Genomic DNA, 20,359 nt, shown 5'->3' with positions numbered 1-20,359 from the left:
CTCTCCTTCCCTAAACATGCAATTCCTGTTCCTCTACTCAGTCAGAATAGCAGCCCTCATGGGCCTGTCCATCAAGTTGTTCCTTTTCCCAGAAGATAATCTCTAAATCTCCTTCTGGAACACTCAGTGTGAGATTCACAGACCCCATAGGAAATCTGCATGGGCACAGTGAGCCAGACTGTGAAGAGGAGCTAAGTATGGGTTTCTGAGACACGGAAGTTGTTCAGTGGACAGTATTTGGCCCCTGTGGATGAACTGAACTAATCCAGACTGGGGAGTGTCCTCCAAGTTACCTGAGCAGTGACACACTGTGGGCATGGTCTGGTGACAGGATCAAGGGTCCTGCCTAGAACAAATCAATCCCTTTCTTGCAAACTGGCATCCTGCTGACACGAAGAGCAAAGCTCATCACAAACAGGGGAGCTGCCTTGCTAGCTGAGGAAAATGAACCTATAACAAGATCTCTCAGCACAGTTAAATCCATAAGGGAAAGAGCAACAGGGCTTGTCTGATTCCAACACTGGGCTGCAGGCAGCCAGGCTCTCTGCGCTCTAGCAGGCACAGCAATGATGGGAACACACAGAGGAAATGCTCACAGGGAAGACAAACCCTGCCTGCATTTAACTCTGCATGTTCAGCATGAACTCAAAGGTAACTGGAATTATGGTTCTGCCACGCTTTAGAGCCAGTACTATGGAAAACAGTTTCACTTATGAGATGCTGCAACAGAGCAACTGCAGTCCTTCCTACAAAGTAGAATAATACAAGGGCTGAACTCTGCTAATCCATAGAGCATGGAAAAGAACCCTGGTAAAATCCACAAAATTATTCAGGTGGGTTCAGAGCATGAAGGGAGAGAGGCGGGAAGTGCATGAAAGAGATCTTGGCTTCTTCAGTAAGCAGGGGAGGAAAATCCTGAGGAGCATCCTTGGGAGCAGCAATGAGGAAAATGCAAGGAAGGGAGTCAAAAAGAGAGTATATCAGGGGATCTGCTCTCTGGAGGCTTCCCTCCTACCTCCCTTCCTGCATTACTGCCCTGACAGTCCTCAGCAAAAGAAAGAAAGGCCAAAGCTATTTCTGAATTTTCCCTAACACTCACAGGCTTGCCTGCCACAGGACAGCCATTGAAAACAGGTATATCTGGGGGAATACTCCCATAGGAACCAGATCTTACCCAAAATAGCACTATTGAGAGCAGCACACACAGGTTCCCTCTGGATCGGGTCCAGCTGTTGGCCAACGGGGCAGTTCCAAGGGTCTGAGTAAGCTAACAAGCTAAAGGCATCCTGTGAGAGAACAGAAAGGCACAGTGAGGTCAGGCAGGGCTGCAAACACACAGGAAAACCACCAAGTCCAGCGGGGGCACCTCCTGCCATCACCATGGTGACAGGTGCCTACCTCCTGAAAAGAAATGGCCCTTTTCTTCTTGGCAGCAAGGGACCACAGTGGGCCATCAAGATAGTGGATTAAAGAGGGTGCCCCCTCCACCTGGCTGGGGAGCCAGCACGGGAAGGCAGGTAGAGTGTCACCTGGAGAGAAGAAGAGCATGCAGTTGCTCCAGGAAGCCAGGCAGGAGCTGTATTTCTTCTGTCTAGTGCTGAGAATTGGGTGTGGATGCTCTACATTCATATTTTTATCTCTGATCCCCATGTAGGTCCCTTCTTGCTCAGCAGGTGCACAAGTGGGGGCTACCCAGGTGTCTGCAAGGGAACCCACAATCCCAGACCTGGCCCAGAGAATTGCTGCAATGCAGCACAAGGCCCCAGCTTACCTGGAGCATCTTTTTGTGCATGGTGTTCTTCCCATATTCTCTGCAAAGCTGCTCACTCAGGACCTGCAGCTCCCGTCCAAACTGGATCATCCTCTCTGTGGCAGCGTGGTTTCCTCCACAGAGCTGCCTCTGGGGGCAGCTGTCTTCTAAGGAAAAGCAGTGGAGAAGGAACAATCATCTTGCATTCCTCACCAATGCCCACTGTGTGTCATGATAGCCATAAACTCCTTCCCCTTCTGGAGCAGGTAGCTGCTTCCTGCCCTAGGTTTATCCCAGTGGAAGCTTTCTGTGATCCCTGCCCTACAACAGCCAGTAGTGGGTTTGTCATAGTGCCTGTTAGATACAGGGAAGATGTGAGCTCTGTTTAATGCCTGAGGACTACCTAGAAATCTAGTCTCCTGGGATAAAATCCTGGGAGCTTGCAACTCCAATCTGTTACCCTTTCATGCAGGTAATGCAGCATACATAACCCAGAAACCCCTGGTCTAACAAATCCTGGACTCAGAAAACTTTCAGTCGAGATGCCAACACCACCCGTTTCCCAGTATTAGTGCCCACAGGAGCCATCAGAACTGGAGGAATCAGTTTCAGAGGAAGTGTAGCTGATTCATCTGCTCCCTCCTGGCTAAAGCACCCACAGACAAGACAGTCATGGCTGAGCAGCTGTGCTGAGGCCACTCTGCAGCTGGACATCCCCAGCCTGGCACAGCCCAGCTCAGCTCCCCAGCAGGCACTTCTGCCAGGACTGCTCTGAGCTCCATTTCATGACCAACATGGAACAAACCTTTGACTCCTATTGCTTTCCCTGCTCCAAAACATCACCAGCACTGCTGCGAGTCTATGAAAAGCCAGACCTAGTTTTAGTTCCAGGACAGATTAATTTTCATTTTCCCCATGAAGCAGCACTTCATTCAGTGGGTGGGCGAAGAAGCCCAAAGTACATGCTTTTTCCCCACAATCCAATCACAGTTTGAAGTTTTGATACCAGCTCCTTCTGTTTCCCTTTAACCCTCCTGCCTCTGAGGACCTACCCATGCTGGACTCATCTGTCTGCAGGATCTCTTCATGTTTGTAGGTGCCATTCATTATCCTGGTGGATGAATTTTCCAGGACTCCGTTGGGGTAATGCTCAGCCTCCATTTCCATCTCGCTGTCACTGAGGTGAAAGGAGGGAAGAAAGGTCAGATGTCTAAATTAAAAAGGGAAGAAATTAAGAGCTTATGTGCCAAACAGTGCCCAGCAATGGCCAGCACACCAGAAAAGGTGCCAGTGGGACCACAGGGAGCCAGATGGTCCAAGTCAGTGCAGCAAAAATTGTTGCAGGCTTCTGAAGACAACTTATGAAGCAGGTTTCTGTTCCCTAAGTGCCTGTCATAATTCCAGGTGCAGAGTGCTTTGCATTTTCTCTTCAGGAAGTGGTGATCCCTGGGACAGCAAGCAGCAGCCAGATAACAGATAACACACTCAGAGACTGCACAGGAGGGGAATCTTGGCTATGATATGTCCCCAATCCTTGCAAACAGTGCATTACTGAACATTAAAATGTCCAAGACAGCAGGCTGAGACTGCTGATTAACTACTGATTAACTGAAATTATGAGAAAATCTCACTGGAACTTGGGCTCTACATTTAAAAAAAAAAGAATGACAAATCCAGCATCATTAAATGATTCTGGTAAATTGAGTCTGAACAAGTGTTTCTCACTCAGTTACATGCTAGGTGGCTCTCCAGAAGTCACAACTGAGCCTACAAACTGCCCTGCAAACTGTGCTCAGCACAGCACTCAAAGGATGAGTGCCAGCTGCAATTAGCAAGAGATTCTTTTAATCACAATGACACCCTCTGCTCCAGTGGGGCCTCAGACAGCCCTGCAACAGCAGTGTGGAGAGTGAGCCCAAAGGAAGCTCAGTTTTCACCACAGCTCACTCTGCTCCACACTCCAGAAAGGCAGCAGTGACTGCACTGAACTTCTGGATCACCTGTGGCTTCTTGGAGAAGGGAGGCTCAGTCTGAGCTGCTGTCACAGCATGAAACAAATTACTGCTGGCTCAGGCTCACCTGGAAGGAACAGGGCAACAGGTAGCCCAAGGAAATTACACACAAGGGCAATGCACCAAGCCAGTAGTGGCCTGAGCTGCTGCCTCACCCAGTACAGGGCAGGAAAGCTGCTCAGCAGGAACAAGTGCCTGGCTGAGGCAGCAGAAACAATGCCAGGCTGACTGGGAAAGCTTCTGGGCAATCTATCACATTGGGCTCCAGTGGCATCAGTGTAATGGGACAGCCTGGTACCTGAAACAAGAGCATCATAATATTCCTTATGAGATGGACCTCCAAGCCTGAGCCACAACAGGGGAGCCAGAACAGGTTTCTGTCTGCTGGGAATAGTAGTGCCCTTGTAGATAGCAAATATTGTTCAAAAGGGCAGGATAGATGCCCTTCTGGATCCTCAGAAAGCAGACTGAGACTTTTCCCACCATCCCACCCTCCCTCAGGTGTCTCCAGAGGAAAACCAATACCTGGTTTCTTGATTACTCGTACTACTGTGCTGCTGAGATTTGGTAGAATCCGTAGAATTGGACTCAGAGTAGTTCACAGATGAAGGGGAAGAGGAGGAGGAAGATGAAGATGACGAACTCAGTGTTGGGTATTTACTGTGACTCTGTTTGCTTTTTGTGGACATGACTCCATTGCTACAGGTTGGACTATCTGCTCCTGAAAGCCAAGAAGAAAGAAAAATGAGACCAGACTGACAACATCACTCTGCTGTGAAGCCAACAGTTTAGCAGGACAGCAGGCCCCAAAGGAAGAAAACAAAGTAAGACTGCAGATCTTAAATTCTGGTTCATCATTCTTAAATTCAGTGGGGTTTAGAGAAGACACAAATGAATATGAAAGGAACCCCACTGCTCACCAGCAACATCTGAGCTTCATGAAGTTCTAAAAATGGGCTGTAAATTAGAGATTGGCAGAAACAGTTCACAAGTACAGAAATTACTGCTAAGCAGAACTGCCCAGGCTTTCCACAACCTATCTGAAGTTAGGGATGTACTTGATTCACCCAACACTCAGCAAATAATAGCAATCCTCTTAATGAGCACAAGCTAACCGTCCTTGTTCAGGAGAACAGAAATCACTGAGAGTCAGGCTTTAAATTTCACCTGCTCCTCCCCAAAAGGTGCTTATCAAGCTGCAGAACACACTGACACAGAACACAAATGTCTGCTCATTACAACAAGTTTTATCTGGATTCAGAACTGACAGGGGCTTTAATATTTTAGAAAAAGCTCACTATGGGCTTGTGTTCTTATTCTTCCCTAGGCAACCAATATTGATCACAGGACCTTGGCGAAATGATGTGACCTGGCATGGCTGTTCCTCCAGAAGTGATGGTGATATATCCAAATTGATCAGCTGACCCCACAATTACATTTGTAGCAGGGAATGTATTTCTATTTTCTATCACAGCAACACAAAGATTCAAATGGGCTGTTTTGTGCATTTTAATGACAGAGTAGACTGTTCACAACAGTTCTGCTTCATCTCTAAAATATGTTCGGGTGAAATTACCACTCTTTTGAAAGTACAAGGTCTGACAGAGAACTGTGGAAGGTGATGTCCATGTGTAGAGACAAATATATATAAATGCTGCCTTGCATAGCAGTTGCAGATGTAGACATGGGTATTACCAAGAGCTTTTATGGACTGATGGGATTGTTCTGACTATCTAGCCAAAGAAACACACCCAGGGCTTCTCACAACACAGCACAAGAAAACAAAGATACTGGCTTGGAAAGGTGAGTGACAGCTTGGAAGTACTCAAATAATTGTCTTCCTTTTCCTTAAATATTTGCCTGTCCACAGTTTGTCACATGCAGCAGTGGAAATACCAACCCAAAACACACTCAGATGGCTGTGAGCAGCTCACAGCTCAGTAAAGCAGCTCAGCCTGTTTCCAAGGGCTCTGCAGTTCATTTTTCCTGGCTCACTCCAGCTCCAAAGCTGCAGTCAGTAATTACTGAGGGAGGCTATCTTAGGTGTCCTCATTTATCCTGTTCTTTCCACTTCAAATCCTAAAGTTTAATTTCCCAAACTCCAGAGTTGATGCTCCAGAGATGGGTTTTACTGCCAACAGAACTGTTCCCTTCTCACATGTTTAGAGTTTGCAAGGTAAAGTCCATGGGGTAGAGAGAAGCTTTTATGCAATGCATCCCCCTGACCTTTTGCTCCATTGGCAATGCAGTTTCTGCTCAGTTCTTTCTGAAAAGCAATTATTTCGCAGACTCCAAGGTACAGAAAACAGGTTGTGCTTTCCAGACCTCCTCTCAGCACTCCATCAGTGAAACACTGAGTCACAGGTGGCTGCAGGAGAAGACTGCCTTCAAAGGCTTTTTTTATTCTGAAATAAACCTGCTCTGCAGACAATTGTGGAAAATAACTAATGCAAAGCCAATTCTGTGACAGGGTAGAGACACTCACAGTAAAAGAATATCCCCTCAGCTGGGGAAGGAAAGGAGCATTTCCGAGAATAACACATGGAAAGCAGCAGGTAATGTCATACAGAACCAAGTCCACCTTTGACATCTGCTCTCCTCACCTGGAGACACAGGACACACTTACCAGTACTGTGAACGTGGGAGTTGCTTGATCCATGTCTAGGACTTAAGCTGGGGGACCCGGGGTAGCTGTCCTGGGATCTGGGGCTGCGGGCACTGAAACAACGCACTTCACTGTCGGTGCCATTCACCATCTCCACAAACTGCCGGCACCTGGTTTCATGGGAGGCAAGAGGGACAAAGGGTGCGTGACAGCCAGGATGCTCTGCACTGAGCCTGCCTCAGCTCCTGAGTGGGGGGGGAAGTGCTAGAAGCTTTCAAAGAAACATTTCAGACTCCTGATGCCTTTGTATTGTGAGTGCTCTGATGATGCTATAGAGGAAAGAGTTCAGAAACTTCACCTCTGATGCTAACGGATGTCGAGACATTCCCAAAAAAAGCAAGTTTAATTCCACTGTGCTAAGAAAAAACTGTTCCTTTACAGCTTTCAGCTCCAGCTCCTCTGCAGGTACTCCAAAATTAAACTGTGGAGGGTTTTTTTCAGGGAGAAGGTACTAAATCTGTCAAACACCATTACTCCTTCACTACTCCATCAACCTAAAAATACTGGTGCCTAATGGAAAATAGAGAAGGAAGAGTAAAAAATGCAATATCCACAGTGACAGTGAGGACAGCTCCTCATTTAGCTTTACTGGAAATTGTCCTCATATGTCTCAGAAGTCTGGGAAGAGCCACTCTGTACAGCTGGGAGAACTGGGACACTTTTTCCTTTAGTCTCTACCCCAGAGAGCCTTTTCCATTCATCTGGCTTTCTAGGAACCTTCACAGTGACTGCCACTGCTCCAGCGCTGCAAGATCTCCACAAAACCAGTAAAGAAACTCCTCTGAAGGAATTTCTGGCAGTCAGTAGAACTAAAATTCACCCACCTATGCCTGACTTCATGAGGCAAAGCCATACTGGGTGTGAGCAGCAACAAAAGCTGCTCTATGTTGCTACAAGCACTGTGCAAAGGACTCCCAAAGGGATCTCAAACAGTTTAAATTCAGAGCAAGGTGTGCAGCCAGACTGGATGTTTGGACAGGCTCTTCTTCCTTCATATACACATTTCAGCATTAGGGAGCATAAAGCTTTTCATACTTACTTTAACATGAAGAGCAGGTTGGGGTTATGTTCTAGGAGGCCAGGATAGAGCTGCTGGGTGGCTTCTATAGCCTCTCCCACTCTGCCTGCTAATACTAGCTTCTGTATTCCTGAAAGCAAAAGGAGACCTAGTGATACACAGGACCAGCCCACAGGAAAAGCCAGAAGAGCTGTCTCATACATTCCACCCAGCTCCCCACTACCACCTTGCACAAAGGCTTGGGAGAACTGGAGACCACATTTGGTTTATTATGGATTAGGGTGAGGAAAACCCTGTGAAAATGAGGAAGGATCTGTTAGTAGCAAAAAACCATCAAGAGCAGAAGGATCTGAAGGATGGAGTGGGTGAGTTGGGATGGGGTTGGGATGGGGTGCTCTGAGACTTTACTCCTTTAGTCACAGAGCTCTGCAGCAATGGAAACGAAAGCAGGATACGCCAGCTGGATGGAAACAAGGAGGCTGCTAGGGAAGTGACAATATCAGAGGGCAAGTCCCTAGGTCACCCTCATACTGCATTGTCTGGCTGGTTTGTGCTTGGAAGTGTATGTACAGTTGAGCATGAGATAAATGGAGTATTCTCAGAGGGTCTGTGGGCTTAAACCACAGCACAGTACTGCTTCCCCAATATTCCTACCTCTAAGCAAAAGTAATTGTATCAACACAACTGTGTTCCTCAAGTCGATGTCAGTATATTCCCAGAGAAGTAATGCTACAATGAGCCAAACTAGCTCTGAGAACCAGCTATTGAATAAGCTAGAAACAGCTCAATGAGTTGTGCACTTCTAGGAGGTGCAAAGATAAAAGGCAGAGGACACTTATCATGCTGGGTGTTCATGTCCCATGTATGTTCCTTCAGTGGGTCAGAAGACACGAGTGCAAGACTCGAGATGCTCAGAGATGCTGCTGATCTACAGTGACTCACATTTTTTTTTTCTAAGTGTACTTACAGATAAAAATTAAATGTACTTAAAACTGCATTGTTTTTCCAGCACTCCTTACAAATAGCAGAGGGAAGGTTTGGAAGGGCCTGTGAGGTGCTTTGCAAGCAGAGCCTCTGGTAACAACAGGCTGTGGCTTCCGCAAAGGGTTGGAGCAGTTGGAAACCCACCCTGGTAATCTTCATTAACAATCCCAGTAACAAACTGCAATGACTTGATTTGTCTCCCACTTCTCAGTGTCTATCTGGTTGTTATCATAGTTGAAATCTGGGACCAAAGCCTTGGCTCTCATACCAACACAGAGCTCTCATTTCACTCTCTTGCATGTCCATTTTCTCGTCTCGCTGCTTTTGACAGCTCTGCTTTGCATTGTTTGGCAACTCTCACAGATGTCATTCCCTTTTATATTTCCCCCTCTTTTTGTTTTCCCATCTGTTTTCCTCACACCTTTTATTCAAGCCCCAGCTTCAGGGCTCTGTATTCCTTCCCTCCATCTGCCTTGTCACCTGTCCTCAGACAAATGAGCCTGCACCGTCTCGCGTGCCTCCCGTCAGGCTCTGCCACTTAAACCCACACCACTGGGAACACTGGCTGGGGTCAGGGTTGCATAATGCATGACCTGGAAAGCACAAAGCCCATCAGCACTAACAGGCAGCAACTGCAAGTTATTTAAAAGCAGAGTCCCCAAATGAACCCGAATGCTGGCTAAGCACATGCAATGTATGGAGAGTGAGCCACAAAGGGGCACAATGCTCTGATACGTAACAGTCATATGAGAAACAGTTCACAAAGGGAAGGGAAATGTACAGGGATGTGGCCTGTATTCAACAGCCAGGAGAATGCAGAAAACACACCAATGTTCTGCCACTCTGCAGGCTGAGCCAGTGAATAGAAAAGCTTAAAAAAACAGGTACAGCAGGAGAAAGCTGCAAGCCTTATTCTGCAGGACCAAAAGTGCTGACAGCCCTACCAACTGAGAGATGAGCCACTTGGAAGCAAACAGCAGCAACCAAAACAGACACAGAACACCACTTCTTCACTCAGTGTGAGCTGAACAGGTTGGCTGTGAATTTGAAAACCCCTCAGCACGTACACATTACCTGAAATCACAATGTGCAGAGGGACTGGAAGAGTCCTTAACTCTGGAAGCTGCAGTGAAACTAAATGGATGTATCTGAGTCCCTGTGCCCAGGCTAATGGAACTGCCCCTGCTGCAACAGCCTGCAGTGAAGAACTCAAACCCAAAGGCATCTCTGGGGCACAGTGATCTCAGCTCAGGTAAAGGCCAAGCAGAGCAAACAGGGACAGGAAAGAATAGGGCATTTCTCCAGGCAAAGATGGCAGAGTGTGGAGAGGGCACAGTGATGACAGGAACGGTGCTCCTAGCAGAGGTTCCCAAGCCCTACTCCATGGTCAGCAGTGTGCTGTGGACAGCTTTGTACTCTCATGGAGTAAATTCCACAGCATTCACTCCTCTGCAGAGTCCCAAGGGGAACACACTTGAGGAATGACTACCCGAGAGCCTTACTTTGTCTATTCTTTATTGAGGTCTGTTCTTCCTGGATTGTGGTGTCTGTGACTCTGGCAAAGGCAGTTGCTGTTGAACAGTACCCATGGTGAACCAAATATGACGAAACCATACTAGAAAAAAAGAAAATACAAAGAGATGACGAGGCTCTGGTGAAACAGAGTCATCACACTGGAGAAAAAAAGAAATCAACACAACAGAAGTTGCAATTTCAGTGACAAACTCAGCTTGCTTAGGACATAACCAAGGTTCTACTTCTGGGTCCAAACTGTGTATATTTACAAGACAGGCACCTGATCCTTTGCAAACAGGAGGGAGGCTTTAAATTCACTTTACAGAGTGGAAGAAAAAATAAAAAAATTAAGAATCTCAATGTATAAACAGTATTTATTTATTTAATGACTGCTGTCCAAGAGTCACTTGTAAGGACTCAGTACTGTGTTACTGCCTGTGACACCCTCTACAGACATAAATCTGAACCTCAGAGAGGTCCATGGCTTTCAAGTACATGTAAAAAAGAAGAAAATATTCTGGTCCTGAATTTCTTCCATCGGTTATTTGCCAGCAATTATATCTTTAGTAGTTCAACCTCCTTATGAATTCTGCACATTCACAGATATTTTAATCTGGTGACTGTCAGCATTGATTTTAAAAACATTAACATACTTTGAAGTTGCATTTTCAAAAAATCTTGGGGGAAGGAGGAGTATCACTGTCAGAAAACAAACACAACAAAAATGTCTTCCTGAACAGCCCATTTCTAATGCACTTGTGCCTTCCCAGGACATAGTAACTCAATGCTTACTGGATTTTAACAAAATCTAAAAAGCCAGCAAAGGATTTCAAAGCTTCTCAGGATGAATCTCAAAACGGGCTTCTCATGATGAAGCTGGCATTGATCTGATCGAGTCACAGCTCAGAGCACACACCCAACTTGGCTACTTTCAGTAAAAGAAACGAGTATTTTATGAGGCAGCAATCATTTTTAGGCATAACATTGCAAGCAGGTGTGTCATTTTTAGAAGTTGTTTTAAATACAAGTGCTTCTGCCCAAGAGCTCTATAGGAGGAACTCCAGAGTGGTGACCCAGACAACTCCACTGTGCACATAAGAAAAAATTCTGGAGAACACAAGGAACAAATACATGGATAAATTTGTCCCATTGCAGCAGAATCAACAGCTCTTGTTAGGGGAGGTCCTGGCTCTCTAATTTAGTCCCATTTTGGAAGGAGTTTGGAAGCAGGCAGCATCAATAACACTCCTGACCTCTGACAACTCCTGCCAACTGTTCTCATCAAGTTCCTCTCAATCCTCTTTTGCAATGGGAAGTGCTTTCAATATTCATAAATTTATAAAATGTCATAATTGTACCTTCAGTTAGGCTTGGAAGCCTTTGGTTTAGGCTATTTCTTGCTCTTTCATTTCTGAATTCAGCTGACTTACATACTGGCTGTTCTCCTAGGTTAAGACTTTTTATGGTGTCTTCTCCCCTCCCCCAGTGCATCACCTCAAAATGCGTGTTCTTCCATTCCTACAAGCTTTCAGGCAATCTTTGGCTGAAAACTTCTCCCATATCTTTTACATTTGAAACAGCAGCAATCTACCCAGGAAAGACTCTTAAACAACAAAACAGAGGGTAAAACAATTTGAGCAAAATGCACTGAGTGGTAATTTTGGCCATAAGACAGCATCAATTAGCATTTAAGAAGTATTTAATGCCTAACAAAATGGAAGAAGCTGAACACCAAGGCAGTGACTTACTTCTGCAGCATGGCTTGCCACTCTCCCAGCCTGTCTCCTATGGGAAACCGCTTAATGGTGCTCTGGATCTTCGCCCTCCACTCCCTCATGTAGTCTTCAATGTCAAACACAAAGGGCTGCTGCCCAAAGTTGGCATCCACGATCTCTCCTGGAGTCTGGAGACCCACTGTAGGGTAGAGGTTTGACTGGGAAGGAAGAAAAACAAACCTGTATTAAACACAGCTTTCTCCTTCTAGTTCCAGTTACACAGTTTGGTAAAACCAAAGAGCTGCTCTTTAAACTGAAGTAAATATAATGGAATTGGAAGAGGCACCAGCCCTTTGGGTACTTCTCAAGGAATCCTGTGACTTATTGTGCATTTATGAAAAGTTATGGCATCAAACCAGAACAATGGGTTCAATCCCCCAGCAGCCTGGGATCAAGGCTGTCTGTGGATGGTCACTTCTGGATTAGTTTTCTGAAATTTTTACCAAGCTTCAAGAGGCAGCAGATAATACAGTAACAACAACAGCAATAATAACAGCCATAATAACAACAATAATAGTAATAGCGATAACAACAATAATAATAATAATTATTATTATTATTATTATTGAAAAGTGCGTGGTCTCAATCAATGGATCTATGTATTCCCTCCTGTTTCAACTGAACTCTTTATTCCTTGGAAATCATTATCTAAGTCTTTTACATCTCTGATGAAAAGGGAACAGACAGTGGTGGAGCTCTGAGGTTAGGTCTTTGATGATCCCAAGATCCCAAGACATCCACACAAGAAATTACACTACTGATAGATGAATTTCATTTTAAGAATAAGTCTATGGATCCAAATGGAAGCTTTGACCCATCACCAGAATATAGGGAAAATAAAAAGATTACCACCACGAAAATGCCTCTAAAATTCAGCCAATAATTCAGCTTCTAAGGATGATGCAATTGAAAATAAGTGTTCAAAGTGTATTAGAAGTTCTCTGAACTCATGCTATTTTAAGAATAAGGTTATGGATACAAACTGAATCCCTGAGCCCACTTAAATGCTGGGAAAAGAGAAACAGCATCAGAAAAGGCACAGAGGTGCCTGGTTCTCATCACTCCGATCACATTTTTCAAGAGCATGTTTCACTCACTGTCAAGTTACTTCTGTGCAGCACAAATTACTTTTATGTTTGCAAAACAGACACAAACTTCACTCATTCTCTGCTTCACAGCATGTGCTGAGAGCCTGCAGGGTGGGGGAAGAAATCTCTCTCATATCACTCAGGAACTGTTTGGTGTTGGGTTTTTTCCACTTTGCTCTAAAACAGTGGAGACTGATCCAGCCAGAAACTGGACACTGGGCAAGGCACAGGGACACGTGTATGGAACTGAAGTCTGGAATGTGCCTGGCTGTGATGCCTTGCTCAGGGCTGAACCCATATCAGATATTAGAACAGCAGAGGGGCAGACCTCTCTCCTTAAGTCCAGTCAGAAACCTAGGATGACTATCTCCTCCTCTATAGCAAGAGACATGGGCTTTCCTACAATTATCTGGAAAATTTCTTCAAATTATTCTTCACTGTTGCAGAGACCTGAAACATGGGCAATGTCACTGATGACCCTTTGAGACCTACTGTAGTTGTGGATTTTGCTTTTACTAAAGGTAAAATCCTTGTTATGAGGTAGAGCTCAGCCTAATCCTAGTCAGTGGCAAAAGGGGAGCCAGCAGGCAGCAGGAAGTGATGGCTCCTCTGTTTCCACTGGGGTGGCTTCACCTGCAGGACGTACTCAGCTCCCTGCTTCCTCATCCACATCCCCAGGACAAGATGGACTTTCCCAAACAGGATCCAGTGGAGTTCTGCTAAGATGGTCAGAGGGCTGGAGTGCATGGCATACGTGGAGAGGCTGAGGGCATTAGCTTGGGGAAGGGAGGCTAAAAGGAAAATCTAACTGCAAGTGTTCCACTCCCAAGGGGGAGGTGATAAAATAGATGGAGACAGATTCTTCTCAAAGGTGTTCAGGGAATGGGCAACAGCATGAGCTGCAGCCAGGAATACTTGATGGGAAATAAGGAAGACATCTTTCCTGATGAGGATGATTTAGGCCTGGAACAGGTTCCAAGAGGAACTGCAGCATCTCTGTTCTCAGAGAGTTTTCAAAACTGAACTGGGTAAGATCCTGACCAACCTCCTCTACCTCTGAAATTATCAAACCTGAAAAAACAAAGGAAAGAAATGAACCCATAAATACAGGCTGGAAATTGAAAACAGAGATCAGAATGACTGCATTGCTGCTGACTCACCACACCTCCTCCTTTCCTGTTCTCACACCAAGGAACTCTCTAGGTTAGAGATGTGCAAAGTAAATACAGCATGATAAGGGAAGAGCCAGAGGAAAATGCCTCCATTCTTTCAAAACTGGCTGACAAGGATATATCTCTAATGAGGGATCAGACATTCTCCACAGTCCATACTTCAGACTTTTTATTATCTTCTTGGTATCTTAAACCTAAGGGCTTCCAAAGCCTGGAATAAGACACCCAAAATACTTGGAAGTTGGAAGCAACCCCGCCCCCCCACCAGTTTACAGGATGCCATGTATTTTTCAATCACTTTTGGCTAAGTTCATCTTTGAGCAGAAACTGCCTACCCTCTATGTCTCTGAAATAATCTCTGAGTTAAAATTCCATTTTTTACATGTGGGATGTGTTCTCTCTGGTTAGCAGCTGTTGGGAACTACACGTATCTCCAGCACCCTGCCAGATGCAGATTCCAGAACCCACTGACCCAGGAGATGCTTTTCCTGCCAAGTTCTTCAGGAACACCTTCCCCATGACATTTGGCCCACCTCTTGCCCTGATGCTGGTGGCCAGTTGCTCACAACCCCCTTGTTCATCTTGACCAGTTTTTTAAGCCCCTTGTGCCCTTGCACTCCTACAATCCCACTCTGGGCTCTTCTGGTTTTTTTCATCTCCTATTGTTCCTTCAAACCTCCAGGCAGGATAGACCTGATCCAGGCTTGTGTAAATAACAGTTAGGCCTGAGCACTGACTTAAATTGGCAAAAAAAAAAAAAAAAAAAGAGGAAACTCCCTCTGTGGGAATTCACTCCTATTTCCAGCAGTTACTCTGGTTTTAACTTCAGCCTGTGCTAAGCCAAAATGTGGTTTTTCCTATCACAGTATTTTTGTACAAATGAAAACACCCTTTATGGGAAACTGAAACAAGCCAAAGCAAGTATGTTTCAACATGTGTGTCTCTGATTTTCAAATTAAAGTACCCATTTCAACTTCCTAATATTGTGAATTTTGCAAAATATTGTCTTCCCCATTTGCCTCTGAAAGGGGAATTTTGGAACAAGCAAGGAAATTATTTTCCACCTAGCAATGTTTTGAAGGGTCAATTTAATTCCTTGTATAATCTCACTGATGAGCTGTGAGACAACCCTAAAATTTAATCTTAAAAAGCGTGGAAGTAATGGGGCTTACTGGCCAAGCTTCTCACAGATGTGTGTTACCAGTCAGCTTCAACACCCCTTAGGCTGTAACAGAAGGAAAAGCTCTCCCTTAAAGCCCTCCTGGAAGGGTGAGTAATGAGGAATGGGTCAGAGCCAAAAAATCCATGTGGAGCTGCTCAAACCAGAGCACTTCAAGGGTCACTCAGGTAAGTTTGCTGTTCCCACTCCTGTTTGCAGATAAACTGCTAGAACTGCAGCTTTAGCAGGTAAAAACCACAGATTACATTCCATCTCTTTCCTATAATGGATATTTTCTCTTCTTTACCTTATAATGACTGGATATTGTGTTTGAGCCTGGTTCAGAGAACCATAATAAATGAAAAACATGACCTGCAAGTGGCCAACTTTGTATTCTCTACTGCCTCAAGACTTCTACAATCTCTGACAATATTGATCATATTTAAGCCAAAGTCTATCTTGGGTTTGGCATCCCCTTCTTTAGGAAACCTCAACTGCTTGAAGCAACCAATCATCCATGGACCAAGGGAGCAAAAAGAGCACATGGAATACATTAGTATCTGCAAGGGTGAAGGAAGAAGGCAGTAATCCAAGGGAAGGATATTGGAAAATAGAATGCTGAAGTCAGGTGCAGGCATCCTTAGGATGAAGCTGCCAGCAGAGCAGCAGAGTGATTTAGCATATGCAGAAGAGTGTCCTAGATCCACATGGAGGCAGAAGTCTCCCATCCTTGCTCACATCCACGGTTAAGGGGAGAAAAGACCCAGCCAAGCTTCTCTCCTCTTTTTAAAGAGGAATTACCTCTTGAAGGATAATTCTGAATAGTAGGAGGCCTACAGGGCATCAGCTGTTCTCCTTCCTGGCCCAGAAAAAGAGTGTTTTGGATTAGCTGCTGCTGTAAAAGCCAGAAGGGGCTTTCCCCAGGAAACAGCTCAGCAAACTGGCTGGTAAAAGGCACAGAGACCATTTACACACCATTTAACCACTGGAGACTTCACCATAAGGAAGCTGCCAAAACCTACCCTGGCCAGATCTTCTCCCCGTTTCACACTAAAACATCTCTTCTGCACAAGACATACCGACAAACAAGCCTGAGATCCTGTGAGGATGATCCAACCAGATCAAGAAACAGCAGGACAAGGAGATGCCAGGGGCTCAGGAGAGTTTTGAGTTCAATCTCAGCAGCACTCCAAGACCTCAATGCAGCAAACACCTTTCTTTCTGCTCTGCTTGCCCAGCTGCTCATCCCCTGTGCCTAGCAGAGACTCAGCACAGAGGTGAACAGCTTACACATGAACATGAAATGTCTACATCAGCTCACTGTGCACTCCAGGATCAACAGGATGCAAGTTAAGCTAAGCAGGACAGGGAATTTCAACCTGTCAAATCTGTCCTGTGAAGCTCCACGGCAACACTTGAGCTGTAAATGACAAAGCAGTGTTACATGTGCTGGAGAGCTGCCTAAACACCAATTCTCTATCTATCTCAACATGGAGACTGCTCCTGTTGCAGAAGGAGAAGCAGTCTAGCCAAATGAGAAGACAAAGTGGTGAAAAAATTAGGAGGAATATGGTAAACCTGTGACTACTAATGCAATCTATATCCAGAGGGAAAGCAAACAGCACCAAAAACTAAGGGGCATATCACAGAAGCATATTCTTGCTGGGGATGCAAGGTTGTCACAAGACCTCACTCCAAAAGGTTAATCTTCATGGACAGGCAAAATGTTCTTGTACTTTTAATAAACTGTACTTGGACCAAGTGAATGAACTGCTGTGAAACAACCCACATAAAGAGTTTCTGGTTTAGAACACACTGCAATGTTACCAAGTTCAAAGACCCTAGGACTAAAAAAGCCCAACCCTGTACTGACAGCTGATGTGAAAAGGCCAATCAAATAACTGCAATTTAAGTGCAGGCTGTAGTTGGGATATGGGAGAGATCTGTAAAGCCCTAAATTCCATTGCGAAGGTGAACAGGGAGTGCTAGCCATCATTTCTCACAATACAAAAATTAGAGGAACAAGATAAATTTTTTTGGCAGGAAGTACAGAACAAAGCAAAGGAACCTTTCCTCCACACAACAGGCAGGAAAGTCAGCCAAGAAAATGGATGACTTTGGAGGCCTAAAAAAGTTATCGAAACCAAGGAATTTCTCAGAGGAAGTTCATTTGGGGTTATTAAGAACAAAGACAGGAGTGCAACCCTAGGGACAAGAAGTCCTGTGTATGAGAGATGGATGCAGTGGATGTGTTGGTGTATGCCTGACCTGGTTTTACCTTTTTTCACTAAACACATCCTCCTTGTCCAGGAACACTTGGGTCTAGAAAAGAGGGAACATTTTCTTGTGCATGACCCTCTGTGCTTTTGTGAGACCTGACTGGACATCAGTGTAACTATGCACATGTTGTCCTCCTCAGAGTCGAAGCTGCATTTGGAAGACAATGACCTGTAATGAAGTTTGCATCCTTGCTTTAATTCCAGGAGAAGGAGCAACATATTCTTAGAGGTGGTGAGAGATGAGAAGAGGTACGTGAGTAGCCCACAAACCCAGTCACAGGATTATGACGTTTCAGAAAAAGGAGCATCCACATCATTCAGTAATGTGTGTTATCATATGTTTTTTTAACAGGCCATCAAACAGAAAAAAAAATCACACCCCCACACTCTTCCCCCTCCCTTCTGTTTGCATCCTTATTTAAAATACTGAAAATAGGTGTACTTACAGGGAGGTCTGTAAAGGCTATACCTGTGGGGGGAAAAATATTAGAATTAAAAAGACAAAGGATTTTTTCCCTGCTTGCCTACATCCTTAACATGCTACAAAACATTACTGCATTCCAATAAATCCCAGCTCTGACCCTGCATTTCACCACCTCAAGTATTTAGAAGTAACTTCCCTCCCCATTCCCCTCCTCTGCAAGGTTTTGCATCTGGAGAAAGGTTCAGGAAAAAGCCTAAATGTTTTCAACATCTCTCACAAAAATTTGGTTTTCTAAAAGCAGCTCCTCTTTCCTTTGCTTCTCCCCCTGTTACTAGGAAGCAGTTAGTTTTCAAGACTCACTTTGGTGTTAGAAACAGAGTTTTAGTAAAAAGTTGTTTTGGTTTAGGCTGTAACTGGTTCTTCTTATCAGCCAGAGACAGGAATGAACATTCAACACTTGGCATTACAGCTGGGGAACAGCCCTGCAACAGGACCAAGCTGCAGCCAGGAACACCTGAGAAATGCTGTGCAAAGAGCAGCTTCATCCTCAACTCAGCTGCTACAGTTCCAAATAGAAGAGATGGGAAAAAACTGTACAGTTTTGCTTTTTATTTACATTTGGCATACCAGAAAAGCGGCATTTAAGCCAAGGCAGCCATTGCCTGGGATGGCTAACAGAGTTCTGGCTAGAGACAACACTCACCACAGCCAGGCTACCCCAGGCACAGCTCTGCATCTGATTTAGATGCCAGTAACTGCTCCAAAGGATGGTGCCTCTCCTCCCTCTCCGGCCATGGGTGCAGCCAGGCAGCAGCACAGTGAGACAGATCAGCCAGAGACAGCAGCTCTACCCACAGGCTTTGGGTCACCCTCACCAATAGCACAGGGGACACTGCTGCCATCACCTCATCAGGCTGAGCTAAATCCATACTTCCAGCTAACATTCCAGGAGTCAGTCTGAAAGCTGCAATCTTTTCCCATGTGTGCTCCCAAGTATGCTTTCTGTCCCCAGCCAGAGGATGGCTGGTACCCACACCAGTACACCCAGTTCTCACACACGTCCCACCTCTCCTCCTTCTCTTCTGCCTGGCACTGGAAGGCACTGCAGAAGCAGGAGAACACCACCCTCTGTTTTTAATTTTAGGACTATTTTAACCCAGAGCTGTAATGTAACGTTACCAGATCAGTCTGAAATGGTAATTTAAACTAGTTTTAGGATTCAACATAGGAAACAAATAATTTCTATTCCAAACAGCACAGATCCAAATAAAATGCTCAGAAAGAAATCCTGAATATTTTACCAAACAAACAGCCAATAAAGTTAAATTACCATCCTGGCAGATAGCCAATATGGTTTAATGAACATCCTGGCAGTTTGGACCTTGTTTATTGAGCACCCTCTCTACAACCCAGCCAAAGATTGTGCATGCAGGTGATGCTGAACACGTGATTGAGGGAAACACTCAGTAAGCATTTCTCTCACCTTGTCACTTTGCCCAGATATTGTTCCTCACTCAAACCTTTCTTTCACTTTGCAATTATTTTGCTCAGCTGGATGAAAAGGTGGATGAAAACTTGTTCCTACCCTTATGCCAGAATGAGGCCAATCTCCTTGAGCCTTCTGGCCACTGGAGTCTTCCTCTGCCCCCAGCACCTCGCAGAGCCAAAGGTGGCCAGGCTTGTGTAGCTGTGTGGCTGGAAGCTGCTTCCAGCACCTGGACAAGCATATGGTTTTTGAATGTACTACAAGGTGGGTGGAAAATTGGCTGAACTGTCAGGATGGAAGAGTTGTGATCAGCAGCTCAAAGTCCAAGAGTTGTCCCTCAGGGATCAATGGCAGGGCCAAAACAGTTTCACATCTTCCATTAATGATCTGGACAATGGGACAAAGTGTGCTCCCAGCAGCCTCACAGGTGTCACCAAACAGGAGAGTGGACAATAGGCTGGAGGGCACAGTGCTTCAGCTGGAGAAATGATGCAGCACAAGCCTCCCAAAGCTCAACAAAAGCAACTGAAGAGCCCTGCCACCAGGTTGTGATACTCCCAGAAAACAGGACAGGATGAGACTGACTGGAGAGAAAGCAGATCTGCAGAAAAGATTCAGGGTCTTGCTGGGCAACAAGCAGAGCAGGAGCCAGTGGTAGGTCCTTGTGGCAAAGGAGATCAACCACATCCTGAGTTGTATTAGTGAGAGTGTAGGTTAAAGGATGGGATTTCTCCCTTCTTTTCCAACACTTGTTAGCCTACACTTTGGTTATGATGTTCACTTTTGGGCTCCCCAACACAGGACACAGTGAGACTGGAGTGAGTCCACCAGAGGCCAGCAAGACAAAGACAGGCTAAGGGAAAAGACTCTGTTCAGTCTTAAAAACATTAGGGCAGACACTTTTTGCTGCCTACAACTGTCATATAGGAGGGTAGAAAAAAGGCTTTTCTCAGAGATGCATGGTGGCAGGAGATAGGAGACAACAGAGACAAGCTGCAACATGGAAAATTCTAATTAGAAAAATTCAGTATG

The 20,359-nt window shown here is 45.2% G+C and overlaps 1 protein-coding gene across 2 annotated transcripts in view; it reads right to left on the bottom strand.

The window, feature by feature from the left end:
• Window positions 1–20,359, bottom strand: part of RANBP10 (RAN binding protein 10) — a 63,411-nt gene that overhangs the window by 1,304 nt on the left and 41,748 nt on the right. The window contains exons 5-13 of one of the 2 annotated variants that reach the window (XM_069027231.1): window positions 17,864–17,886; window positions 11,693–11,877; window positions 9,932–10,044; window positions 7,467–7,575; window positions 6,389–6,537; window positions 4,288–4,483; window positions 2,803–2,927; window positions 1,772–1,914; window positions 1,175–1,286 (exon numbers count right to left, since the gene is read on the bottom strand). In XM_069027231.1, the coding sequence (XP_068883332.1) occupies window positions 1,175–1,286; window positions 1,772–1,914; window positions 2,803–2,927; window positions 4,288–4,483; window positions 6,389–6,537; window positions 7,467–7,575; window positions 9,932–10,044; window positions 11,693–11,877; window positions 17,864–17,886 (1,155 nt within the window). Of the gene's footprint in view, window positions 1–1,174; window positions 1,287–1,771; window positions 1,918–2,802; window positions 2,928–4,287; window positions 4,484–6,388; window positions 6,538–7,466; window positions 7,576–9,931; window positions 10,045–11,692; window positions 11,878–17,863; window positions 17,887–20,359 lie in introns of both variants that reach the window. The other variant, XM_069027233.1, reaches the window with a different exon arrangement.

The sequence above is a fragment of the Aphelocoma coerulescens genome, chromosome 11 (genome assembly GCF_041296385.1).
Source record: "Aphelocoma coerulescens isolate FSJ_1873_10779 chromosome 11, UR_Acoe_1.0, whole genome shotgun sequence".
NCBI classification, from domain to species: domain Eukaryota; kingdom Metazoa; phylum Chordata; class Aves; order Passeriformes; family Corvidae; genus Aphelocoma; species Aphelocoma coerulescens.
The sequence above is the reverse complement of the archived record's forward strand: the minus strand, read 5'-3'. Positions and strand labels throughout refer to the sequence as shown.